The 27,341-nt window shown below is 51.7% G+C and overlaps 1 protein-coding gene across 1 annotated transcript; it reads right to left on the bottom strand.

The window, feature by feature from the left end:
* c6.1 (complement component 6, duplicate 1) lies at window positions 1-27,341 on the bottom strand. The gene is made up of 8 exons (XM_072592396.1): window positions 27,165-27,341; window positions 19,448-19,589; window positions 18,393-18,531; window positions 17,048-17,248; window positions 6,970-7,210; window positions 2,735-2,857; window positions 1,772-1,935; window positions 1-288 (listed from the first exon to the last, which is right to left on the bottom strand). Exons 1-8 carry the CDS (start codon window positions 27,247-27,249, stop codon window positions 1-3), a joined length of 1,383 nt encoding a protein of 460 aa, XP_072448497.1. The 5' UTR covers window positions 27,250-27,341.

A 27,341-nucleotide genomic window follows, 5' to 3' on the forward strand; every position in this document is an offset into this window, starting at 1 on the left:
TTACCCACCTGGAACCTCACGGGCCTGGGCACGTACCCGAAAACTCGAGGCGAGGGGTTTACCTGAGTGATAGTCAGGGGTCCGTAGCTCACAGCTGTCCCCATAGGTCCCAGCTTTGCACACACACTGACAGCTGTTATCCAGCAGCACGGCCTGTCCATTATTGGAACATGGGGAGCACCGGCAAGGGTCAAAGGTCTCCATGTACTCCAACATGGCGGTCTCCAGATGCCTTCGCTTCGTCACCGCACAGGGAATCCCCTTTACCAGGCCCAGGATAGGCCGGAGCTGCGGGGATCAAACCAATCAGATCAGCTGGGGAGTTCGGGGGGAGACCGGGGTTGGGGTGGGGGGAGGGGGGAGATGTTGGGGTGGGTGGGGAAGAACAGGGCGGGAGAGAAACTGTGGGGGTGGGGGTGTTAGAGAGAGTGAAGGAGACAGAGACGGAGGCTTGGGGGAGGGGAGAACGGGGAGGGGGAGAGATAAACTAGGGTAGGAGGGAATGGGGGGTTACTGGGGTAGAGAAACTGGGAGAAGGGAGAGGGAGGAGGGGATTGTGGGCAGGAATGGAGTGGGGAAGATGTGGAGGGGGGTATGGGAGAGGCATTGAAGGTGTCAGGCTGGTGGGGGACAGGTGAGGCATTGGGGCTGGCGGAGGGTTGGAGGAGGGGTTGGGGGGTCAAGGTGGTGAGGGAGGGGGTGGGGGAATCAGGGTGGTGGGCGATGAGGTGGGTGAGTCAGGGTGGGTGGGGGGATGGGGGAGTCAGGGTAGTGGGGATGGGATGGGAGAGTCAGGGTGTGTGGGGGGATGGGGAGTCAGGGTGGCGGGGGATGGGGGAGTCAGGGTGGGTGGGGGATGGGGGAGTTAGGGTGGTGGGAGATGGGATGGGAGAGTCAGGGTGTGTGGGGGGATGGGGAGTCAGGGTGGCGGGGGATGGGAGAGTCAGGGTGTGTGGGGGGATGGGGGAGTCAGGGTGGGTGGGGGATGGGGGAGTTAGGGTGGCGGGGGATGGGGGAGTCAGGGTGGGTGGGGGGATAGGGGAGTCAGGGTGGGTGGGGGATGGGGGAGTTAGGGTGGTGGGAGATGGGATGGGAGAGTCAGGGTGGGTGGGGGGATGGGGGAGTCAGGGTGGCGGGGGATGGGGGAGTCAGGGTGGGTGGGGGGATAGGGGAGTCAGGATGGGTGGGGGGATGGGGGAGTCAGGGTGGCGGGGGATGGGGGAGTCAGGGTGGGTGGGGGGATGGGGGAGTCAGGGTAGTGGGGATGGGATGGGAGAGTCAGGGTGTGTGGGGGGATGGGGAGTCAGGGTGGTGGGAGATGGGGTGGGGGTGTCAGGACGGTGGGGGGTGGGGTGGGGAGTCAGGGTGGTGGGGGGTGGGGTGGGGAGTCAGGGTGGTGGGGGGTGGGGTGGGGGTGTCAGGACGGTGGGAGATGGGGTGGGGGTGTCAGGACGGTGGGGGGTGGGGTGGGGAGTCAGGGTGGTGGGGGATGGGGTGGTTGGGTCAGGGTGGTGGGGGCTGGGATGGGGGGGGTCAGGGGGGTGGGGGAGTCAGGGTGGGGAGGATAGGGTGGGGGAGTCAGGGTGGTGGGAGATGGGGTGGGGTGTCAGGACGGTGGGGGGTGGGGTGGGGAGTCAGGGTGGTGGGAGATGGGGTGGGGGTGTCAGGACGGTGGGGGGTGGGGTGGGGAGTCAGGGTGGTGGGGGGTGGGGTGGGGAGTCAGGGGGTTTTGGAGGGGGAGGTGAGGGTTGGGGGAGGGGTGGGTGCTCACCGTGAAGCCCACCACAGTGGGATTGTCATGGACGGACTCCTTCCATTGGGTGTACTGCTGTGTGGGGAAGGCCCGTCCCTTCTGCCAGGCCAAGGCTGCAGCAAACTCAGAGCGGCCTCCCCTCACCATGGAAACCGACTTCTCTGCAGCTTCCAGAATCGAACCTCAACACAAAAGGAAGCAGAGGCTGCACCGTCACATGGTCCAAAGACCAGGAGGTACCTAAGGGCACTCCCAGACCCCATTCCCCAGAGTATCCCAGGCCCCATCCCCAGGGTATCCCAGGCCCCATCCCCAGAGTATCCCAGACCCCATTCCCCAGAGTATCCCAAGCCCCATCCCCCAGAGTATCCCAGGCCCCATCCCCAGGGTATCCCAGGCCCCATCCCCAGAGTATCCCAGGCCCATTCCCCAGAGTATCCCAGGCCCCATCTCCCAGAGTATCCCAGGACCCATTCCCCAGAGTATCCCAGGCCCCATCCCCAGGTATCCCAGGCCCATCCCCGGTGTATCCCAGGCCCCATGCCCCAGGGTATCCCAGGCCCATCCCTCAGGGTATCCCAGGCCCCATTCCCCAGTGGTATCCCAGGCCCCATCTCCAGGGTCTCCCAGGCCCCATTCCCCAGGGCATTCCAGGCCCCATCCCTGGGGTATCCCAGGCCCCATCCTCAGGGTATCCCAGGCCCCATCCTCAGGGTATCCCAGGCCCCATCCTTGGGGTATCCCAGGCCCCATCCCCGGGGTATCCCAGGCCCCATCCCCAGGGTATCCCAGGCCCCAGCCCCAGGGTATCCCAGGCCCCAACCCCGGTGTATCCCAGGCCCCATCCCCGGGGTATCCCAGGCCCCATCCCCGGGGTATCCCAGGTCCCATGCACGGAGTATCCTGAGTTCATGACCTACTGATTGTGAGAAAGTATTTCATTCTCTCAACTCTGCCTGAATGCTGACCTTTGACCCTTACCTTTGGTCTTCAGGGTCATACTGTTGTGTGTGCACCGTGTCCTTTTTTTTGTGACTTTGATAAATAACACCCGTACTTTTGTCTCTGTTGTGACGCACTCACGCATCTCGGCTTGTGTTAGACCTGTGCAGGACCAAAGAGCAAAGGTTAGGCCAATGTGTGATTCCTGAACCATGACCTCGTGATGTCCAGGTCACCCATCACAGACAGTCAGAACGAGAGAGATAGGAAGAGGGGAGGGAGGGAGAGAGAGAGAGAGAGAGAGTCTGAGGATTGGTGAATGGGTGGAGGTAGTAAGGAGCTGGAGACACACAGACACAGGAGGACCTCAGAAGGTAGCAACATCTAAATTAATTCCCAGCATCGACAGAAAAGTCTGAAAACACACAATTGAAATGAAACATCAGGATCTATCGAAGGGTCAGTTGGAAATAAAATTACTTGAATGAATGAGAACTGAAAAGAGAGATAGAAAGGTGACAGGTTCACAAGATACAGGGAGCAATATTAGGCCATTCGGCCCATCGAGTCTGCTCCACCATTCAATGGGATTGTGTCTGATCTGATCATCCTCAATCCCACTTTCCTGCCTTTCCCCCATCACCCTCGATCCCCTTCCTGATTAAAACTCTCTCTGTCTCAGCCTTGAATGACCCAGCCCCGACAGCCCTCAGGGGGAAAGACTCCCACAGATTCACTCCCCTCCGAGGGAAGACATTCCTCCTCATCCCTGTCTTCAATGGGTGAGCCCTTATTCTGAGATGATTCCCTCTGGTCCTAGTCTCTCCCTCACAAGGGGGAACAACCTTCCCACATCTCCCCCTGTCACATTCCCTGAGAATCCTGTACGTTTCAGTAAGGTCACCTCTCATCCTTCGAAACCCCAATGAGCACCGGCCCAACCTCCTCAACCCCCCCTCATAGAACACTCCCTCCATCCCCGGGATCAGTGAGGGAACCTTCCCCGCACTGACTCCGATGTCAATCTATCGTTCCTCAGATAAGGGATTTAAAATTGTTCACAGTATTCCAGCTGGAGTTTACCCCGTGCCTTGTATCATTTCAGCAGCACCTCCTGATGTTAACACTCCATTCCTCTTGGGAAAAGGGCCAATAAATCATGTGAGTTCCCTCTTACCCACTGAATATGGATGGTAGTTGGTTTTTTTTGAGATTCATCGATGTGCACTCAAATCCCCCTGATCCTTAGCTTTCTGCAGTCTTTCTCCATTTAAATAATATTCAGCTCCTCTACTCTTCCTGTCAAAGTACATAACCTCACAAGTCCCACATTACATTCCACAATCCCACTTCTCTATCCCTCTGCCGTCTCGATCTCATCCACACCACGTGTCTTCCTACCCAATCCACAAACGGTTATATACATCCACTTCCCTCATCCCAGTCATTAATATTTATTGTAAATCATTGTGGCCCCAGCACCGATCCCTGCGGCTCTCCCCTAGTTACAGATTGCCATTCTGAAAATGGACCCCTTACCCCAACCCTCTGTTTTCTATCAGTTAGCCAATCCTCTATCCATGTTAATATACTGTCCCCAACACCATGGGCTCTTATTAAGTTGCCTAATGTGTGGCACCTTATCAAACACCTTCTGAAAATCCAAATCTATTACACCCACTGCTCCCCCTTCATCTAGCCGGCTTGTTACCTCCTCAAAGAATTTGAGTAAATGTGTCAGGTGTGATTTCCCCTTTGTGAACCCAGGTTTGCCCAGAGTCTGTATTTCGAATTTTGGGATGCTTTTAATGTTTGCAGACTGAAGTGAAGCAGCAATTCAGTCCCTCCGCCCTCTCCTGGTTCCTCATTACTATTTCCCCAGCCTCAGACTCCCCAAGAGGCTTATGTTCACTTTAGCTTCTCTCTTCCCTTTTCTATGATCAAAGAAGCTCTTGCTGTCTGTCTTGATATTACTTACAATCTCCTCAAAGTTTATCTTCTCCCTCTTTATTCTTTCAGAGAGAAGGGAGAAGACAATTAGGAATAAGAAGGTTTCAACTGGAAAGGAGAAAAATATGAGACCAGCGACAGTGACTGTGTGATGGTGTTGTTTGTGATCAGGTCTGATCCCAGACTGAAGCCTGGCTCATCAGATCAGACTGTGATTTATTTTGATTCTAACGAGGTGGCCTGCTGCTGAAACGCAAACAGAAAACTTTTCAGATTTAGTTTTGACAATTAGACACAAATTAATGTCTCACGAGAAATGAAGATTAAATAGCGCGGATTGAATTATGAGACAAGTTGAGTTTTTCAAACACACAGTAAAATATAATCTTGTTAATCCCACAAACACTCCTCTGTAGATTCGAGAAACCCCCCCCCCCCACCTTGTACAGTACGCAAAAGTGCTGCATGTAGACAGCACAGACCAGAACAGAATCCTTCCTCTCATGCCTCAACAGGATTTCGAAGCTCCTTGGATGCTGCCTGAACTGCTGTGCTCTTCCAGCACCACTAATCCAGAAATAGGTTAACTCCGATGTCAACTCCCAATCTGCCCAGTTTAAGGAGACGACCCTGACTCTGACCCCTCACCCCCCTGTGGGAAGGCTGTCCCCCATTGGCCAGACTAAGGCCAGCAGACAGCCAATGAGAGACTTCCTGGCTTTGGGCCTGTGCTATGGAGCAAGGTGAGGCAGCAGAATTGGCTGAGGGCCACACGGTAACAAGACAGGGCAGGGGCACTGTGAGGACCCAGACACACTCAGAGGGAGTGGGTGCTGACACAGGGAGGGAAGATCCCAGAGATACAGCCCTGGGGTGGTCCCAGAGCTTGGGTGGGGGCCCACAGTGCACAGAGCACACAGTGCCCTTGCTGCAGCTACACTGAGAGTTCCCGCGGCAGCCTGAGGTACAGCATTGAAGGGCAGAGCGGCCTGTAAGTGGATGAGAGATGTATCATGAGGGTTCTTGCAGGACAATGTCCATGGACATGGGCAGTGTGAGGGCTGGTGCCCTGAGAGGTTGGCTCCTGGTGCCCAACAATGAGTTTGTTCAGGGTCTGTGCTGAGCTGAATCTGTCCGGTACCTGCTCGGGTCACCTTGTTGAGATTGAGTTAGTTTGGTGGGTTTGGGAAGATGGCAGGCTGAGTCTGAATGGGGAGAGTTGTGGCATTAACAAGCAATAATCCCCCTTCATTAGCAACTCAGTATTGCCTCTGCAGGGTCTCTCCTCAGTGGGGTTCCCACCTAGTTATACCATGGTCCCCAGTGAGATTCTGCCGTCTGTGATTCACACACTCTTTCTGAAGCAGCGATCTATCAAATATATGTCAGAGAACGAGGGACTCCCTGCAGTTATTTGTAGAAAAGCCATCGTGTTGGGTTTCTGACAGAGTGTAAATATCGAAGATTGTGGCTTGGTTTCCAGTTCAGGTGAATCTATGATTCAGAAGACACTGGGGCCTGACCTGAAAACAAGTTTAGGTTCGGGCCTCAGGGGAGTTCAGGGCAGTCCGTGGACCATTAATCTCCGCCTTTAGTCAGAGTCTCAGAGTTCAGTTTGTAACATTTCCTGCAGGTTATTAGACGCTGAACATGTCAGATTGGGAGGTGAGTTAAAGTCAGCAGAGGATGCATTGAGTTGTCTCCGTGTCCCATGTTGTGTGGAGTCTGGAGCCAGTGAAGTCAAACCCTGAAGGGTTGGGGGTAAAGGTGGTGGGTCATTCTCTGGACTCAAGACTCTGTCATGAACAGTGTCAGGAAATGGGTTGAAGCTGTGAAAGGATTGTTCTGACTGACTTTTGATTTAAATTGCTTGTTTCTGTTAAATATCTTTTTTTGGTCATAAACTTCTGTTTTGTTGGTAAAGGACACTTGCAGCCTCTTGTGAATATGCCCAAGTGACTAACAACCAGTACTGGTAATCTCTCAGTGATCTGACAGTGATCTACCTCATGAAGGTTCACTCTGGGATTGGACCCAACCCAGTTAGGACCATAACAGTGCATTTGGTCTTTTAGATGATGGTTTGACTGACAGTAGACATGATAACATCGGAAAGTTTCTCTTGGGACTATTTGGTGAATGCAGATCCATCCGTCTCTGGGAGTACATGGGAATCGGAACACAATTACCACAATTTAACCCCCACCGCAACCCCAACTGGTGAATATCTCAACATGACCCCTCTCCCCTCCCCCTGTACACACCATCCCCTCCCCCCACCCCCATCCCCATCCCCTCCCCCACCGCGTGGCCATGCTGGTGACCTGAGCTCTGCAGATTTGTCCGGTCGTATTGGTACATGACATCGTAAACTCCACCCGTCTTCCCCGAGCTGAAGTAGTGAGTTCCGAAATCCTGGAAGATGTGGCTGTACAGGGGGTAGTTATAGTCCAGGGGCAGATTGCTCACAGCTTCCAGGAAGGTATCCGAGGCGTGAAGATCCGTCTCCTTCATCCGGAATTCTGAGACTGCTATGGTCTTGTGAACGCGGACAAATGCAGAGTCCTGAACATGACCAGGAAACAGCGATTAGCTCTGGAAATGAGGAACCAGGAGACTGGGAAACCAGGAACCGGGAATCAGGAAACCGGGAAACTGGGATACCCGGAGCCGGGAAACTGGGAAACCAGGAACCGGGAATCAGGAAACCGGGAAACCGGGAAACTGGGAAACCAGGAACTGGGAAACTGGAAAACCAGGAACCGGGAATCAGGAAAACCAGGAAACTGGGAAACTGGGAAACTGGGAAACTTGGGAAACCAGGAACCGGGAAACTGGAAAACCAGGAAACTGGGAACCAGGAAACTGGCCAAGCTCATTCCTGCCCAGTCGGTCAGCAATATACACAGTAAACCCAGTTGTAGATCACAGTCCCCCCCATCAAACTCTCCCAGGACAGAGACAGCACAGGGTTAGATACAGAGTAAAGCTCCCTCTACACTGTCCCCGATCAAACACTCCCAGGACAGGGACAGCACAGGGTTAGATACAGAGTAAAGCTCCCTCTACACTGTCCCCCATCAAACACTCCCAGGACAGGGACAGCACAGGGTTAGATACAGAGTAAAGCTCCCTCTACACTGTCCCCCATCAAACACTCCCAGGACAGGGACAGCACAGGGTTAGATACAGAGTAAAGCTCCCTCTACACTGTCCACATCAAACACTCCCAGGACAGGGACAGCACAGGGTTAGATACAGAGTAAAGCTCCCTCTACACTGTCCACATCAAACACTCCCAGGACAGGGACAGCACAGGGTTAGATACAGAGTAAAGCTCCCTCTACACTGTCCCCATCAAACACTCCAGGACAGGGACAGCACAGGTTTAGATACAGAGTAAAGCTCCCTCTACACTGGAAAATGGGACTGTAACACGCCTGTTTAAGAAGGGAGGGAGGGAGACAGAAGACAGGACAGTTTGTCTGATATTGGGGTGGGGGGGGGGGTGGTTTGGTCATTGGTAACAGTTTAGAGTTCATTATTAAGGGTGAGATAGCGGAGTATTTGGAAGTGGATTGCAAAATAGACTGAGTCAGCACGGGCTTCATCAAGGGAAGGTCATGTCTGACAAACCTGTTAGAATTCTTTGAGCAGGTAGTGAGCAAGTTAGATGAAGGAGAGCCAGTGGGTGTGATGTACTTGGATTTCCAAAAGGCCACTGACAAGGTGCTGCACAAGAAGCTGCTACATAAGGTAAGTGCCCATGGAGGGCAAGGTAGTGCCATGGAGAGAGGGTTGGCTGACTGGCAGGGGACAGAGGGAAGGGATGGGGGTCTTTTTCAAGATGGCAGCCAGGGACTAGTGGAGCTCTGTAGGGGTCAGTGTTGGGACCACAACTACTCACGTTACACATTAGTGACCTGGATGAAGGAACTGAGGGAGTTCTCACTAAGTTTGCCGATGACACGAAGCCAGGTGGAGGGACAGGTCGTGTTGAGGAAGCAGGGAGGCTGCAGAGGGACTTGGACAGACTGGGAGAGTGAGCAAACAAGTGGCAGATGGAATACAATGTGGGAGAGTGGGAGGTGATACACTTTGGGAGGAGGAATAGAGGCAGAGACTATTATCTAAACAGGAAAAGGCTTCGGAAACCTGAAACACAAAGGGGTTTGGGATTCCTCGTTCAGGATTCCCTTCAGGTTCACATGCAGGTTCAGTTGGCAGTTAGGAAGGTAAATGTAATGTTAGCTTTCATTTCCAGAGGGTTAGAATCCAAGAGCAGGGATATAGTGCTGAGACTGTGTAAGGCTGTGGTCAGACTGCATTTGGAATATTGTGAGCAGTTTTGGGTCCTGTATCTAAGGAAGGATGTGCTGACATTGGAGGGGGCCCAGGGAGGTTTTACAAGAATGACCCCGGGGATGAAGGGCTTGGCATCTGAGGAGTGGGGGAGGAATCTGGGTCTGCACTCGATGAGAAGGATGACGGGGGGATCTGATTGGAACGTCCCAAATACTGAGAGGCCTACATTGTGTATACATGGAGAAGTAGGAGAGACCAGGACCCAAGGGCACAGCCTCAGGGTGAGGGGATGACCCTTTAGAACTGGGATGAGGAGGAACTTCTTCAGCCAGAGGGTGGGGAATCTGTGGGACTCATTGCTGCAGAGAGTGAGTTATTGAGTGTATTGAAGACAGCGATAAATTGGTCCTTGCCTAATAAGGGGATCGACGGTTACAGGGGGAGAAGGCAGTAACCGTGTCCAAGTCACACAGAAGCACCTCCGTGCTCACAGCCCCCCCCCCCCACGCCCCCCCCCACCCCAATCCCAGCCTAGGGTCCGGGGCTCCTGCCTCACCTTCAGCCAGTCCCCTATTGACATGGAGCCTGTCTGTGTGTCACTCCGGGTGTGTGTGAGCATGAGTGGGTGTGTGTGTGAGTGTGAGCGTGAGTGTGTGAGTGTGAGTTTGTGTGTGTGGCTGTGTGAGAGAGTGTGTGTGAGAGTGAGAGTATGTGTGAATGTGAGTGTGTGTGAGAGTGTGTCTGTGAGTGTGAGTGCGTGTGTGAGTTTGTGTGTGTGTGAACGTGTGTGCGTTTGTGTGTGTGTGATTGTGCATGAGCATGTTTGTGTGTGTGAGTGTGTGTTAAAGTGTGAGAGTGTGAGTGTGTGTGTGAGTGTGAGTGTGTGTGAGAGAGTGTGTGTGAGAGTGTGAGTGTGTGAGTGTGAGAGTGTGAGTGTGTGTGTGAATGTGTGTGAGTGTGAGTGTGTGTGTGTGAGTGTGTGTGTGAAAGTGTGAGTGTGTGTGTCTGAGTGTGTGAGAGCGTGTGTGTGTAAGTGTGATGTGTGTGTGAGAGGGTTAGTATGTGAGTGTGTGTTTGAGTGTGAGTGTGTGAGTGTGTGTGTGTCTTTGTGAAAGTGTGAGTGTGTCTGTGTCTGAGTGTGTGAGAGAGTGTGAGTGTGTGAGTGAGTGTGTGTGTGAGCGTGTGAGTGTGAGAGTGTGCATGTGTGTGTGAGAGAGTGTGAGTGTGTGTGAGTGTGAGTGTGAGAGATTGTGAGTGAGATTGTGTTGTGAGTAAGTGTGAGAGTGTATCTGTGAGTGTGTGTCTGAGTGTGTGTGAGTATGAGTGTGTCTGAGAGTGGGTGTGTGAGTGTGTGTGTGTGTGTGTGAGAGTGTGTGTGAGAGTGTATGCATGTGAGTGTGTGTGAGTTTGTGTGTGTGAGTGTGTGTGTGTGGGTTTGTGTGTGTGAGTGTGTGTGTGTGGGTATGTTGTGAGAGTGTGAGTATGTGTGAGTGAGTTTATGTGTGTGAGTGTGGGTGTGTGAGAGTGTGTTTGTGAGTGTGTGTGCGGGTATGTGTGTGTGAGTGTGTGTGAGAGTGTGAGTGTGTGTGAGTATGTGGGGTTTATGCATGTGTGAGTGTGTGTGTATGTGAGTGTGTGTGAGTATGGGCGTGTCTGAGAGTGTGTTGTGAATGAGTTTGAGTGTGTGTGAGTGTGTGTGTGAGAATGTGTGTGAGAGTGTATGGGTGAGTGTGTATGTGTGAGAGTGTGAGTGTGTGTGAGAGTGTGTGAGAGTATGTGTGTGAGTGTGTGTGTGTGAGTGTGATTGTGTGTGTGTGTGAAAGTGTGTGACTGTGTTGTGTGAGTGTGTGTGAGTGTTTGTGTGTGCATGTGTTTGAGCGTGTGTGAGTGTGAGTGTGTTTGTGTGAGTGTGTGAGTGCGTGTGTGTGATTGTGTATGTGAGTGTGTGTGTGTGTGAGAGTGTGTGTGAGTTTGTGAGTGTGGGAGAGTGTATGTGAGTGTGTGTGTGTGAGAGTGTGTGTGGGTTTGTGTGTGTGAGTGTGTGAGAGTGTGTGTGAGTGTGTGAGTGTGAGTGTGTGAGTATGTTGTGAGAGTGTGAGTATGTGTATGTGAGTTTATGTGAGTGAGTGTGGGTGTGTGAGAGTGTGTTTGTGAATGTGTGTGGGTATATGTGTGTGTGAGTGTCTGTGTGTGTGTGTGTGGGAGTGTGTATGTGAGTGTGTGTGTGTGTGAGAGTGTGTGTGAGTTTGTGTGTGTGATTGTGGGAGAGTGTATGTGAGTGTGTGTGTGTGAGAGAGAGTGTGTGTATGTGAGTGTGTGTGAGTGTGTGAGAGTGTGTGTGAGTGTGTGAGTGTGAGTGTGTGAGTATGTTGTGAGAGTGTGAGTGTGAGTGTGTGAGTTTATGTGTGTGAGTGTGGGTGTGTGGGAGTGTGTTTGTGTGAGTGTGTGAGTGCGTGTGTGTGATTGTGTATGTGAGTGTGTGTGTGTGTGAGGGTGTGTGTGAGTTTGTGTGTGTGAGTGTGGGAGAGTGTATGTGAGTGTGTGTGTGTGTGAGAGTGTGTGTGAGTTTGTGTGTGTGAGTGTGGGAGAGTGTATGTGAGTGTGTGTGTGTGAGAGTGTGTGTGAGTTTGTGTGTGTGAGTGTGTGAGAGTGTGTGTGAGTGTGAGTGTGTGAGTATGTTGTGAGAGTGTGAGTATGTGTATGTGAGTTTATGTGTGTGAGTGTGGGTGTGTGAGAGTGTGTTTGTGAGTGTGTGTGGGTATATGTGTGTGTGAGTGTCAGTGTGTGTGTGAGTGTGGGAGTGTGTATGTGTGTGTGTGTGTGTGAGAGAGTGTGTGTGAGTGTGGGAGAGTGTATGTGTGTGTGTGTGTGTGAGAGTGTGTGTGAGTGTGTGAGTGTGAGTGTGTGAGTATGTTGTGAGAGTGTGAGTATGTGTGTGTGAGTTTATGTGTGTGAGTGTGGGTGTGTGGGAGTGTGTTTGTGAGTGTGTGTGGGTATATGTGTGTGTGAGTGTCAGTGTGTGTGAGAGTGTGAGTGTGGGTGTTTATGTGTGTGTGAGTGTGTGTGTATGTGAGTGTGTGTGAGTATGAATGTGTCTGAGAGTGTGTTGTCAGTGAGTGTGAGTGTGTGTGAGTGTGTGTGTGTGTGTGAGATTGTGTGTTTGAGTGAGTGTGAGAGTGTGTGTGAGAATGTGTGTGAGAGTGAGTATGTGAGTGTGTGTGTGCAAGAGTGTGAGAGTGTGTGTGTGAGTGTGTGTGTGTGAGTGTGAAAGTGTGTGTGAGAATGTGAGTGTGTGTGAGTGCGAGTGTGTGTGTGTGTGAGTGTGTGTGTGAGTGTCTGTGTGTGATTGTGTGAGTGTCTTAGTGAGTGTGTCTGTGAGTGAGAGTATGAGAGTGTGGGTGAGTGTGAATATGTGTGTGAGTGTGTGTGAGTGTGAGTGTGTGTGTGTGAGTGTGAGTGTGAATGTGTGTGAGAGTGTGAGTGTCTGTGTGTGATTGTGTGAGTGTGTGTGTTAGTGAGGGTGTGTCAGTGTGAGATTGTGTAAGTGTGAATGTTTGTGTGAGTGTGAGTGTGTGAATGTGAGTGTGTGTGTGTGTGAGTGTGTGTGTGAATGTGTGAGTGTGTTGAGTGTGTGTGTGTGTGAGTATGGGAGAGTGTATGTGAGTGTGTGTGTGTGTGTCTGTGTGTGATTGTGTGAGTGTCTTAGTGAGTGTGTCTGTGAGTGAGAGTATGAGAGTGTGTGTGAGTGTGAATGTGTGTGTGAGTGTGAGTGTGAGAGTGTGACAGTTTGAGTGTGAGTATGTGTGTGAGTGTGTGTGTGAGACTGTGAGTGTCTGTGTGTGATTGTGTGAGTGTGTGTGTTAGTGAGTGTGTGTGAGTGTGAGATTGTGTAAGTGTGAATGTTTGTGTGAGTGTGAGTGTGTGAATGTGAGTGTGTGTGTGAGTGTGAGTGTGTGTGTGAGAGTGTGTGTGTGTGAGAGTGTGAGGGTGTGTGTGTTTGTGAGTGTGTGTGCGTGTGAGTGTGTGTGAGAGTGAGTGTGTGTGAGTGTGTGTGTGAGTGTGTGTGTGTGAGTATGTGAGTGTGTGTGTGTGTGAATGTGTGAGTGTGTGTGTGAGTGTGTGTGAGTTTGTGTGTGTGAGTGTGTGAGAGTGTGTGTGAGTGTGTGAGTGTGAAAGTGTGAGTGTGTGAGTTTGTGTGTGTGAGTGTGTGTGTGAGTGTGTGTGTGGGTATGTTGTGAGAGTGTGAGTATGTGTGAGTGAGTTTATGTGTGTGAGTGTGGGTGTGTGAGAGTGTGTTTGTGAGTGTGTGTGTGGGTATGTGTGTGTGAGTGTGAGTGTGTGTGAGAGTGTGAGTGTGTGGGGTTTATGCATGTGTGAGTGTGTGTGTATGTGAGTGTGTGTGAGTATGAGCGTGTCTGAGAGTGTGTTGTGAATGAGTGTGAGTGTGTGTGATTGTGTGTGTGTGAGAGTGTATGGGTGAGTGTGTATGTGTGAGAGTGTGAGTGTGTGTGAGAGTGTGTGAGAGTATGTGTGTGAGTGTGTGAGTGTGATTGTGTGTGTGTGTGAAAGTGTGTGACTGTGTGTGTGAGTGTTTGTGTGTGCATGTGTTTGAGCGTGTGTGAGTGTGTTTGTGTGAGTGTGTGAGTGCGTGTGTGTGATTGTGTGTGTGAGTGTGTGTGTTTGAGTGTTTGAATGTGTGAGTGAGAGAGTGGGTGTGTGAGTGTATGTGTGAGTGTGGGAGAGTGTATGTGAGTGTGTGTGTGTGAGAGTGTGTGTGGGAGTGTGTGTGTGAGTGTGTGAGAGTGTGTGTGAGTGTGTGAGTGTGAGTGTGTGAGTATGTTGTGAGAGTGTGAGTATGTGTATGTGAGTTTATGTGTGTGAGTGTGGGTGTGTGAGAGTGTGTTTGTGAGTGTGTGTGGGTATATGTGTGTGTGAGTGTCAGTGTGTGTGTGAGTGTGGGAGAGTGTATGTGAGTGTGTGTGTGTGTGTGAGAGTGTGTGTGAGTTTGTGTGTGTGATTGTGGGAGAGTGTATGTGAGTGTGTGTGTGTGTGAGAGAGTGTGTGTGTGTGAGTGTGTGTGTGTGTGTGAGTGTGTGTGTGTGTGAGTGTGAGTGTGTGAGTATGTTGTGAGAGTGTGAGTATGTGTGTATGAGTTTATGTGTGTGAGTGTGGGTGTGTGGGAGTGTGTTTGTGAGTGTGTGTGGGTATATGTGTGTGTGAGTGTCAGTGTGTGTGAGAGTGTGAGTGTGTGTGAGTGTGGGGGTTTATGTGTGTGAGTGATGTGTATGTGAGTGTGTGTGAGTATGAGTGTGTCTGAGAGTGTGTTGTCAGTGAGTGTGTGTGTGTGTGTGTGTGTGAGTGTGTGTGTGTGTGTTTGAGTGAGTGTGAGAGTGTGTGTGAGAATGTGTGTGAGAGTGAGTATGTGAGTGTGTGTGTGCAAGAGTGTGAGAGTGTGTGTGTGAGAATTTGTGTGTGAGTGTGAAAGTGTGTGTGAGAATGTGAATGTGTGTGTGAGTGCGTGTGTGTGTGTGTGTGTGTGTGTGAGTGTCTGTGTGTGATTGTGTGAGTGTCTTAGTGAGTGTGTCTGTGAGTGAGAGTATGAGAGTGTGTGTGAGTGTGTGAGTGTGAGTGTGTGTGTGAGTGTGAGTGTGTGAGTGTGAGTGTGTGTGTCTGTGTGTGATTGTGTGAGTGTGTGTGTTAGTGAGTGTGTGTGAGTGTGAGATTGTGTAAGTGTGAATGTTTGTGTGAGTGTGTGAATGTGAGTGTGTGTGTGTGAGTGAGTGTGTGTGTGAGAGTGTGAGTGTCTGTGTGTGAGTGTGTGTGTGAATGTGTGAGTGTGTGAGTGTGTGTGTGAGTGTGGGAGAGTGTATGTGAGTGTGTGTGTGTGAGAGAGTGTGTGTGAGTATGTGAGTGTGTGTGTGTGTGAGTGTGTGTGTGAATGTGTGAGTGTGTAAGTGTGTGTGTGAGTGTGGGAGAGAGTATGTGAGTGTGTGTGTGTGTGTGAGTTTGTGTGTGTGAGTGTGTGAGAGTGTGTGTGAGTGTGTGAGTATGTTGTGAGAGTGTGAGTATGTGTGTGTGAGTTTATGTGTGTGAGTGTGGGTGTGTGGGTGTGTTTGTGAGTGTGTGTGGGTATATGTGTGTGTGAGTGTCAGTGTGAGTGTGTGTGAGTGTGTGTGCTTGAGTGTTTGAATGTGTGAGTGAGAGAGTGGGTGTGTGAGTGTATGTGTGAGTGTGGGAGAGTGTATGTGAGTGTGTGTGTGTGTGAGGGTGTGTGTGAGTGTGGGAGAGTGTGTGGGAGAGTGTGTGTGAGTTTGTGTGTGTGAGTGTGTGAGAGTGTGTGTGAGTGTGTGAGTGTGAGTGTGTGAGTATGTTGTGAGAGTGTGAGTATGTGTATGTGAGTTTATGTGTGTGAGTGTGGGTGTGTGAGAGTGTGTTTGTGAGTGTGTGTGGGTATATGTGTGTGTGAGTGTCAGTGTGTGTGTGAGTGTGGGAGAGTGTATGTGAGTGTGTGTGTGTGTGTGTGAGAGTGTGTGTGAGTTTGTGTGTGTGAGTGTGGGAGAGTGTATGTGAGTGTGTGTGTGTGTGAGAGAGTGTGTGTGAGTGTGTGAGTGTGAGTGTGTGAGTATGTTGTGAGTATGTGTGTGTGAGTGTGGGTGTGTGGGAGTGTGTTTGTGAGTGTGTGTGGGTATATGTGTGTGTGAGTGTCAGTGTGTGTGAGAGTGTGAGTGTGTGTGAGTGTGGGGGTTTATGTGTGTGTGAGTGTGTGTGTATGTGAGTGTGTGTGTATGTGAATGTGTGTGAGTATGAGTGTGTCTGAGAGTGTGTTGTCAGTGAGTGTGAGTGTGTGTGAGTGTGTGTGAGTGTGTGTGTGTGAGAGTGTGTGTTTGAGTGAGTGTGAGAGTGTGTGTGAGAATGTGTGTGAGAGTGAGTATGTGAGTGTGTGTGTGCAAGAGTGTGAGAGTGTGTGTGTGAGCGTGTGTGTGTGAGTGTGAAAGTGTGTGTGAGAATGTGAGTGTGTGTGAGTGCGAGTGTGTGTGTGTGTGAGTGTGTGTGAGTGTCTGTGTGTGATTGTGTGAGTGTCTTAGTGAGTGTGTCTGTGAGTGAGAGTATGAGAGTGTGTGTGAGTGTGAATGTGTGTGTGAGTGTGAGTGTGTGTGTGTGAGTGTGAGTGTGAATGTGTGTGTGAGAGTGTGAGTGTCTGTGTGTGATTGTGTGAGTGTGTGTGTTAGTGAGGGTGTGTCAGTGTGAGATTGTGTAAGTGTGAATGTTTGTGTGAGTGTGAGTGTGTGAATGTGAGTGTGTGTGTGTGAGTGTGTGTGTGAGAGTGTGTGTGTGAGTGTGTGTGTGAGTATGTGAGTGAATGTGTGAGTGTGTGAGCGTGTGTGTGTGAGTGTGTGAGTGTGTGTGTGTGAGTATGTGAGTGTGTGTGTGAGTGTGTGTGTGTGAGTATGTGAGTGTGTGTGTGAGTGTGTGTGTGAATGTGTGAGTGTGTGAGTGTGTGTGTGTGAGTGTGGGAGAGTGTATGTGAGTGTGTGTGTGTGAGAGAGTGTGTGTGTGTGTGAGTGTGAGTGTGTGAGTATGTTGTGAGAGTGTGAGTATGTGTGTGTGAGTTTATGTGTGTGAGTGTGTGAATGTGAGTGTGTTTGTGAGTGTGTGTGGGTATATGTGTGTGTGAGTGTCAGTGTGTGTGAGTGTGGGGGTTTATGTGTGTTTGAGTGTGTGTGTATGTGAGTGTGTGTGAGTATGAGTGTGTCTGAGAGTGTGTTGTCAGTGAGTGTGAGTGTGTGTGTGAGTGTGTGTGAGAGTGTGTGTTTTAGTGAGTGTAAGAGTGTGTGTGAGAATGTGTGTGAGAGTGAGTATGTGAGTGTGTGTGAGTGTGTGTGTGCAAGAGTGTGTGTGTGAGCGTGTGTGTGTGAGTGTGAGAGTGTGTGAGTGTGTGTGAGAATGTGAGTGTGTGTGTGAGTGTGTGAGTGCGTACAGCCACAGTCATGTACATTGTTAATGATGTTGATGAACGTTGAGGCCTGTGTCCCAGGCCGAGCCTGTCTCTATGGTAACTGGCCTCTGAATTCACTGATGGAAGAGCATTGAGTTTACCTTCTGCCTCGAAGCCTTGATCACTTCATTGAAGCTGCTCTTGCGGCTGGTTTTCCTGGATTTGCTGTGTCCAAACAGGATCGGGATATTGAAGGAGCTCCTGGAGTTCCCGTATTGACTCGAGGAATGGGACACACTCGACTTGTATTCCGAGGCATCTGAGTAGAACTGACTCGTCACATCATCCTCCAAATTGGTCAGCTGGAACCGAAAACCGATCCATCAGCCACAATCTCCTGATCCAATCCCCCCCGGATCTAAACAGATCCCAATCCAATCTCCTGGGATCTCCACACTTCCCAATCCCATCCTCTGGGTCTACCCAGATCCCAATCCCAATTCACCCAGATCTCCCAAAATCCTGACACAATCACCCAAAATCTCAACAAATTCAGATTCAATCTCTCAGGATCCCTGCAGATCCCAATCCAATTTCCTGGGATCTCTGATGGTCCTGCTCCAATTCCACAGAATTTCTCACAGATCCTGATCCAATCCCTTGGGATCTCTCCACACCCTGATCCAATCCTCTGGGATCTCCCCAGATCCTGATACAATCCCCTGGGATCTGGCCAGATCCGAATTCGAAACCTCTGGCTCTCCCAGATCCTAATTCAACTCCCTGGGAACTTCCCAGACCCCGCTGTAATCCCTCAGGATCTCTCTAGACCCTAATGCAGTCGCTCAGAATCTCCCTAAATCCTGCTCCAATACTTTGGGATCTCCCCAGATCCTGTTCCAGTCCTTTGGGATCTTCCCTGCTCCAGTTCCTTCACACAATCACAGAATTGTTACACTGTGGAAGGAGGCCATTCAGCCCATAGTGCCTGTAGTGACTGTCCCAATTAGCTAGTGCTGGTCTGCGGCTTTATTCCCCAGGACCTCGCACACCTTCTCTATCCAAACCAGAAAATGGGACTAGAATATTCAGATGGTAGTGTTTGATTGGTGTGGGCTCGATGGGCTGAAGGACCTTTTTCTGTGCTAGTAATCTCGAGGACCTTTCCATTTAATATGGGTCTCGTTGTCTTGATCGGGGGCAATACAGGCATCATGGTTGGTCAGATAAGGGCTCTCTCAAAGTGCAGTGGTAGTGTCCTTACCTCTGGATCAGAGGGTTCAAGTCCCAGGGATCCCAGAGGTGTGTCACACCAGGCCCCAGTTGGGAAAGGAATCAATTCTCCCCCTTACCACGACTCTGGGCCCCAATCACCCAATGTCATGGTGATACCCTCAGGTTTATTGGGGTGGGGAGGGAGGGAGGTGGGGTGGGGGGGGGGGGGGGAAGCCACATTTAGGGGCAGGTTCCTGGGGAGGTTCCAGGGGCTGGTAGGGGTCTCAGTACCTCCAAGGTGATGTTCTCCAGGTTACTGGCCATTCGGTAGAGTTTCTTGGTGATGGGACTCCTGATGGTGCTGCACTGCCCATCGTAGTAGGTGTTATTGAGGACTTCACCAGCCAGCTCCCCGGCGAGGGCATTGTACCTACCGAGGGCAAATCAGGGCAATCAGGAGGGGGGCAACAGGTACCTCCAGACAGCACACAGCCCAATCCACTCCCCAACTCCCCACACACCCCCCCGCCACACACACACACCAACACACACACACACACCAACACACACACACACACCCACGCACACACACACACCAACACACACGCACACACCAACACACACACACACACACCAACACACACACACACACCAACACACACACACACACCCACGCACACACACACACACACCAACACACACACACACACCAACACACACGCACACACCAACACACACACACACACACCAACACACACACACACACCAACACACACACACACACCAACACACACACACACACACACACACCAACACACACCAACACACACGCACACACCAACACACACACACACACACCAACACACACACACACACCAACACACACACACACCAACACACACACACACACCAACACACACGCACACACCAACACACACACACACACACCAACACACACACACACACCAACACACACACACACACCAACACACACACACACACACACACACACCAACACACACCAACACACACACACACACATATACACACACCCCCCCCACACACACACCCACACACACACACACCCACACACACACACACCCACACACACAGCAACACACACACACACACCAACACACACACACACACCAACACACACACACACACACACACACCAACACACACCAACACACACACACACACACATATACACACACCCCCCCCACACACACACCCACACACACACACACCCACACACACAGCAACACACCCACCCACCCACCCACACACACCCCCCTCCCACACTCCCCCCGCCCCCCCTCCCCATGCCCCCACCCCGTTCTTACCCGCTGCCCATCAGCTGTCCTCCCGGGATGTCCTCGATGAGCCGGGGACACGGAGGGTCCTTCCTGGGGCAGCTCTCCTCATCGGAGCCGTCCCCACAGTCGTGTTCCCCGTTACACCTCAACCTCCGGGGGATACAGCGTCCTGAACCCCCCCCCCCCACACACACACACATGGGGAGGGAGAGGGTACGAGGTGGGTATGAGGGATTGGAGGGGAAGAAGGGTGGGATGTGGGTGGGGGAAGGGTGAGGAGGGGGTAGGGCCCATGTGGGGGAGTGGGGGGGGGGTAGAAGAGTATTAGATGTGTGTGAGTGACCAGGCACTGGGCTGGGGTCAGGGTGTTGCTGTGGGCTCTGGGTCATTGTCTCTGATCACTCTCTCACTGCAATGTGTGCGATTGGTCCCCACGGTGAAGCCACTGTGGTCGAATTGCCTGGTGGCAACACCAATCCAGGCTCTGGGGCGGCACCAAGTGGGTCATTGGATCCTCAGAGAGGGGACGGTCTCCCTGTCATTCACCCCCCTCACCCCTCACCCCTCACCCCTCACCCCAAGCTGCTCCCATCACTCTCCCTCTGAGATTCACTCCCTCTCCCTCACTCCCTCTCCCTCACTCCCTCTCACTCATTCCCTCTCTTTCACTCCCTGTCCCTCACTCCCTGTCCCTCACTCCCTCTCTCTCACTCCCTCTCTCTCACTCCCTCTCTCTCACTCCCTGTCCCTCACTCCCTCTCTCTCACTCCCTGTCCCTCACTCCCTCTCACTCATTCCCTCTCTCTCACTCTCTCTCCCTCACTCCCTGTCCCTCACTCCCTCTCTCTCACTCCCTCACACTCACTCCCTGTCTCTCACTCCCTGTCCCTCACTCGCTCTCCCTCACTCCCTGTCCCTCACTCCCTCTCTCTCACTCCCTGTCCCTCACTCCCTCTCACTCATTCCCTCTCTCTCACTCCCTGTCCCTCACTCTCTCTCCCTCACTCCGTCTCCCTCACTCCCTGTCCCTCACTCCCTGTCCCTCACTCCCTCTCACTCACTCCCTCTCACTCACTCCCTGTCTCCCTCACTCCCTCTCCCTTACTCCTCTCCCTCACTCCCTCTCACTCACTCCCTGTCACTCACTCCCTCTCCCTCACTCCCTGTCCCTCACTCCCTCTCACTCATTCCCTCTCTCTCACTCTCTCTCCCTCTCCCTCACTCCCTGTCACTCACTCCCTCTCCCTCACTCTGTCTCCCTCACTCCCTGTCCCTCACTCCCTCTCCCTCACTCTGTCTCCCTCACTCCCTGTCACTCACTCCCTCTCCCTCACTCTGTCTCCCTCACTCCCTGTCCCTCACTCCCTCTCCCTCACTCCGTCTCCCTCACTCCCTCTCACTCACTCCCTGTCCCTCACTCCCTCTCCCTCACTCTGTCTCCCTCACTCCCTGTCCATCACTCCCTCTCCCTCACTCCCTCTCCCTCACTCTCTCTCACTCACTCCCTCTCTCTCACTCTCTCTCCCTCACTCCCTCTCCCTCACTCCCTGTCACTCACTCCCTCTCCCTCACTCCCTGTCCCTCACTCCCTCTCACTCATTCCCTCTCTCTCACTCTCTCTCCCTCACTCCCTCTCCCTCACTCCCTGTCACTCACTCCCTCTCCCTCACTCTGTCTCCCTCACTCCCTCTCTCTCACTCTCTCTCCCTCACTCCCTCTCCCTCACTCCCTGTCACTCACTCCCTCTCCCTCACTCTGTCTCCCTCACTCCCTGTCCCTCACTCCCTCTCCCTCACTCTGTCTCCCTCACTCCCTGTCACTCACTCCCTCTCCCTCACTCTGTCTCCCTCACTCCCTGTCCCTCACTCCCTCTCCCTCACTCCGTCTCCCTCACTCCCTCTCACTCACTCCCTGTCCCTCACTCCCTCTCCCTCACTCTGTCTCCCTCACTCCCTGTCCGTCACTCCCTCTCCCTCACTCCCTCTCCCTCACTCTCTCTCTCTCACTCCCTCTCCCTCACTCTGTCTCCCTCACTCCCTGTAAATCACTCCCTCTCACTCACTCCCTGTCTCCCTCACTCCCTCTCCCTCACTCTGTCTCCCTCACTCCCTGTCCCCCACTCCCTGTCCCTCACTCCCTCTCCCTCACTCTGTCTCCCTCACTCCGTCTCCCTCACTCCCTCTCACTCACTCCCTCTCACTCACTCCCTGTCCCTCACTCCCTCTCCCTCACTCCCTCTCTCTCACTCCCTCTCCCTTACGCCCTCTCCCTCACTCCCTGTCCCTCACTCCGTCTCCCTCACTTCCTGTCCCTCACTCCCTGTCCCTCACTCCCTCTCACTGACTCCCTCTCACTTACTCCCTCTCCCTCACTCCCTGACCCTCACTCTCTGTCTCCCTCACTCCCTGTCTCCCTCATTCCCTCTCCCTCACTCCCTGTCTCCCTCACTCCCTCTCACTCACTCCCTCTCCCTTACTCCCTCTCCCTCACTCCACTTTATCCCTCACTCCCTCTCCCTCACCTCTCCCTGAGACTCTGGAGCCTTGAGTTTATTCCCATTGGAATGACTGGCTGGGCCCAGTATTTACTCCCCATCACTAATTACCCAGAGGGCAGTGAAGAGTCACCCACATTGCTGTGGGTCTGGAGTCACATGTAGGACAGACCAGGTAAGGGTGGCTGAGTCCTTCCCTAAAGAGGTCTCACCCTTCCCCTGACCCTTAGCCCAACCTTCACCTCCCCACCCTCTACCTCATCCACTGCCACTCTGACCTGTGCTGAAGGTGAGGCTGGTCTGCATTGAGGGTCACCCCCCTCCCCCCCACAGCTGCAGCACCCACCCGGTTGGGTGAGGAGATATTGGGGTGTCTGGGTGATGGGCTGTTTCACTGGGTGGTGTACGGGGTGTCTGAATAAACACCATAAGTGAGTGTTTAACCCTGTCTCAGGGAGACTCCTCCCTGATTGTAACCTTTCTGTCTTTACAACCAACACAACTCGATGAACGCATTGGCAAGACATAAAGGATTGAGGATTAATGAATAAACATCCGAAACAATAAAGGGGGGCATCTTTATAAAACTTTGGTGAGGCTCTATCTGGTGCATAACTCTGTGCTCCGGACTTCAGGAAGGAGGTGAGAGAGGCCGGGACCAGACTCCTCAGAGCAGGGAGAGTTGTGAACATCGGGATGGGGTTTTTCTGTTGCAGTAAAGTACAGAGGAGCTGATTCCTGTGACACAATGTTCGGGAAGGAGAGGGACACGGATTTCTGGGCATTGGCAAAAGAAGCAGGAGGGGGTTAAGGGGGGTGTTTTTAAGGGTGTGGCCTGGAGTGCACTGGCTGAGAGGGCAGGGCAAGACATTTCAACACCTCCCGCGTCAGGCATTGGGTAGGACAGGAATGAAAGGTCATTGTGACGGAGTCAAACCTCTGTCTTGCTCTATTCTGGACCGTTCACAAAAATAATAACAACACATAAAGTGACAACATGAGACACAGAATCAGAGGAAAGTGTCTTCCAGGGTTGACACCTGACTTTGCTTATCCCTGAAGAGATAGGAGAGGTCTTGAACAAGTACTTCTCTTCAGTATTTACGAACGAGAGGGACCGTATTGTTGAAGAGGAGAGTGTGAAACGGACTGTTAAGCTAGAAGAGATACCTGTTAGGAAGGAAGATGTGTTGGACATTTTGAACAACTTGAGGATAGACAAGTCCCCCGGGCCTGACGGGATATATCCTAGGATTATGTGGGAAGCAAGAGAGGAAATTGCAGTACCGTTGGCAATGATCTTCTCGTCTTCACTGGCAACAGGGGTGGTACCAGGGGACTGGAGAGTAGCGAATGTTGTGCCCCTGTTCAAAAAAGGGAATAGGGATAACCCCGGGAATTACAGGCCAGTTAGTCTTACTTCTGTGGTAGGCAAAGTAATGGAAAAGGTACTGAGGGATAGGATTTACGAGTATCTGGAAAGACACTGCTTGATTAGGGACAGCCAGCACGGATTTGTGAAGGGTAGGTCTTGCCTTACAAGTCTTATTGAATTCTTCAAGGAGGTGACCAAGCATGTGGATGAGGGTAGAGCAGTGGATGTAGTGTACATGGATTTTAGTAAGGCATTTGATAAGGTTCCCCATGGTAGGCTTATGCGGAAAGTCAGGAGGCATGGGATAGAGGGAAATTTGGCCAATTGGATAGAAAACTGGCTAACCGGTCGAAGGCAGAGAGTGGTGGTAGATGGTAAATATTCAGCCTGGAGCCCAGTTACAAGTGGAGTTCCGCAGGGATCAGTTCTGGGTCCTCTGCTGTTTGTAATTTTTATTAATGACTTAGATGAGGGAGTCGAAGGGTGGGTCAGTAAATTTGCAGATGATACGAAGATAGGTGGAGTTGTGGACAGTGAGGAGGGCTGTTGTCGGCTGCAGAGGGACTTAGATATGATGCAGAGCTGGGCTGAGGAGTGGCAGATGGAGTTCAACCCTGCCAAGTGTGAGGTTGTCCATTTTGGAAGAACAAATAAGAATGCGGAATACAGGGTTAATGGTAGGGTTCTTAGTCAGGTGGAGGAACAGAGGGATCTTGGGGTCTATGTACATAGATCTTTGAAGGTTGCCACTCAGGTGGATAGAGTTTGTAAGAAGGCCTATGGTGTATTATCGTTCATTAGCAGAGGGATTGAATTCAAGAGTCGTGAAGTGATATTGCAGCTGTACAGGACTTTGGTTAGGCCACAGTTGGAGTACTGTGTGCAGTTCTGGTCGCCTCACTTTAGGAAAGATGTGGAAGCTTTGGAGAGGGTGCAGAGAAGATTTACCAGGATGTTGCCTGGAATGGAGAGTAGGTCGTACGAGGATAGGTTGAGAGTTCTCGGCCTTTTCTCGTTGGAACGGCGAAGGATGAGGGGTGACTTGATAGAGGTTTATAAGATGATCAGAGGAATAGATAGAGTAGACAGTCAGAAACTTTTTCCCCCGGTACAACAGAGTGTTACAAGGGGACATAAATTTAAGGTGAAGGGTGGAAGGTATAGGGGAGATGTCAGGGGTGGGTTCTTTACCCAGAGAGTGGTGGGGGCATGGAATGCGCTGCCCGAGGGAGTGGTAGAGCCAGAATCATTGGCGACCTTTAAGCGGCATTTGGATAGGTACATGGATGGGTGCTTAAGCTAGGATAGAAGTTCGGCACAACATCGTGGGCCGAAGGGCCTGTTCTGTGCTGTATTGTTCTATGTTCTATGTTCTATGTTCTATGATGTTCTGACAAGACATTTACCAAACCTGGATGCAATCATCTGTCCCAAAGGGGTCCCACCCTGGGCTCAGCGTCCTACTGTCTCACTCTCTCGGTGTTCAGCACCATGTACAACTCCTCAGATACTGAAGCAATCCGTGCTCAAATGCAACAAGATCTGGACAAAATATCCGGGCCTGGGCTGACAGGTCACAAATAACATTTGGGCCACACAAGGCTGAGGCAATCACCTTCACCAATAAGAGATGCTTTGGCGTTCAATGGTGTTACCATCACTGAATCCCCCACCCCCACCATCAACATCCTGGGAGTTATCATTGACCAGAAACTCAACTGGACTCACCACATAAACACAGTGGCTCCAAGAACTGGTCTGAGACTGGGAATACTGCAGCAAGTAACTCCCCTCCTGACTCCCCAAAGCCTGTCCACCATCTACAAGGCACAAGTCAGGAGTGTGATGGAATACTCCCCACTTGCCCCTGGATGGGGGCAGCTCCAACAACACTCAAGAAGCTCGACACCATCCAGGACAAAGCAGCCGCTTGATTGGCACCACACCCACAAACATCCCCTCCCTCCCCCACCGACGCTCAGGAGCAGCAGTGTGTACTCTCTACAAGATGCACTGCAGAAATTCTCCAAAGATCCTCAGGCAGCACCTTCCAAACCCACCATCACTTCCATCTAGAAGGACAAGGGCAGCAGATACATGGGAACACCACCCCCTGCAAGTTCCCCTCCAAGCCCCTCCCCATCCTGACTTGGGAATATATCGCCGTTCCTTCAGTGTCCCGGGGTCAGAATCCTGGAATTCCCTCCCTCAGGGCATTGTGGGTCACCCTACAGCACATGGACTGCAGTGGGTCAAGAAGGCAGCTCACCCCCACCTTCTCAAGGGGGGCAACAAGGGACGGGTGATAAATACTGGGCCCAGCCAGTGGCCCCCACATCCCACAAGTGAATTTTAAAAATCTACTACTTGTGTCTAATGCAAACCTCCCTTCACTGTTCAGTATAGTCACTGAGGTTCCAATAGGTCCACAATATTTGTCTCATCATCGACCTCACAAACACAGTCTGAGCCATCTCTTCACCTTCTGATGCTGACATTGGGTGTATCAGAGCCATCCTGAGGATATGACTGCCCTGACCGACCTATTGTGCAAACTCATGAAAGGTCCTGAGGCAGTCAGTCTAGCTCCAGAAAAGGGGCCCATTCCACCTCAGATTTCCCTCCAAAGGTAAATGTTATCAGAGAGTTTTGAGAAGATTTGTAGTTCAGGTTGAGGTTTTGGATGTAGGTTTGCTCGCTGAGCTGGAAGGTTCATTTCCAGACGTTGTGTCACCCTGCTAGGTAACATCTTCAGTGAGCCTCAGACAAAGCAGTGGACATGATTCCTGCTTTCTATTTAAATGCTTGGGGTTCTTTGGGTTGGTGATGTCATTTCCTGTGGTGATGTCGTTTCCTGTTCTTTTTCTCAGGGATTGGTAGATGAGGTCTAACTCAATGTGGTTGTTGATAGAGTTCCGGTTGGAATGCCATGCCTCGAGGAATTCTGGTGTGTCTCTCTGTTTGGCTTGTCCTTGGATGGATGTGTTGTCCCAGTCGAAGGGGTGTCCTTCCTCATCCGTATGTGAGGATACTAGTGAGAGAGGGTCATGTCGTATTGTGGTTAGTTGGTGTTCATGTATCCTGGTGCCACGCGAGGACTGCACAAAACACTACATAGGACAAACAGGAAGACAGCTAACGATCCGCATCCATGAACACCAACTAGCCACGAAATGAGAATTCCTGGAAGCATGGCATTCCAACCAGAACTCTACCAACAAACACATCGAGTTGGACCTCATCTACCACCCCCTGAGAAAAGGAACAGGATATGACATCACCACAGGATATGACAACATCAACCCAAGGAACCCCAACCATATAAATAGAAAGCAGGAACCATGTATAACCTGAGGCCCACTGAAGATATTACCCAGTGTGGTGACGAAATGAGCCTTCCAGCTCACTGAGCAAACCTACATCCAGAAGGTTCTAACATTGTCCCAGGAACAGACGGTAAGATCACTGGCCTGGAGTTACTTGTTTTTTTTGTAAGTAAAGGTGTTACATTGAGAGATTTCCAATCCTCACGGACTTGTTCAGAATCTGAGGATTTCTGAAAGATTACCCTCAGTGGATCCACCATCTCCTCACCTACTCCCTCGAATATCTGAGGGGTGGACCTCATCAGGACATCTCTGGCTTTATTCCCAAAGCTGAAGCCATTCCACTCCAACAATGCCACCCCACCACCCTTGCTTCTCACACAGTCTCACTGTTGGTCCCACTGGTATTCTTGTGAAGGGTCCTGATGAGTGCCAGACAAAACCCTTTACTGGTTTTAGCTGGGGGATTGCCTCTTTCCAAGAGGCTGCACAGAGATGATGGGCTGAAGGGCGTCAGTGTGTGAGCAGGGAGTCAGAAAGCCGTGTTACCGTTATCACAGTGGAACTTCTTGCCGCAGTCGGTCTGTTGGATGTTACAGAGTCTGTCGGGTAAACACGGTCTGTTACTGTCCATCTCAGTTTGTTCACATCTCCCTCCAAACTCAGCCGGCTTCAGCAGGGCCCTGCAACGGAACTGAACATCCCGGGGGCCAGGCCGGGAAGGAC

The sequence above is a fragment of the Chiloscyllium punctatum genome, chromosome 2 (genome assembly GCF_047496795.1).
Source record: "Chiloscyllium punctatum isolate Juve2018m chromosome 2, sChiPun1.3, whole genome shotgun sequence".
NCBI classification, from domain to species: domain Eukaryota; kingdom Metazoa; phylum Chordata; class Chondrichthyes; order Orectolobiformes; family Hemiscylliidae; genus Chiloscyllium; species Chiloscyllium punctatum.

Coding starts and splice junctions, on each gene's coding strand:
- c6.1 (XM_072592396.1), bottom strand. CDS start 27,249: ATGGACAGTAACAGACCGTGTTTACCCGACAGACTCTGTAACATCCAA. Junction 18,532..19,447: donor GGACAGCTGATGGGCAGCGG/GTAAGAACGGGG, acceptor TGCCCTCGGTAG/GTACAATGCCCTCGCCGGGG. Junction 2,858..6,969: donor GACAAATCTGCAGAGCTCAG/GTCACCAGCATG, acceptor GGTCCTGCACAG/GTCTAACACAAGCCGAGATG.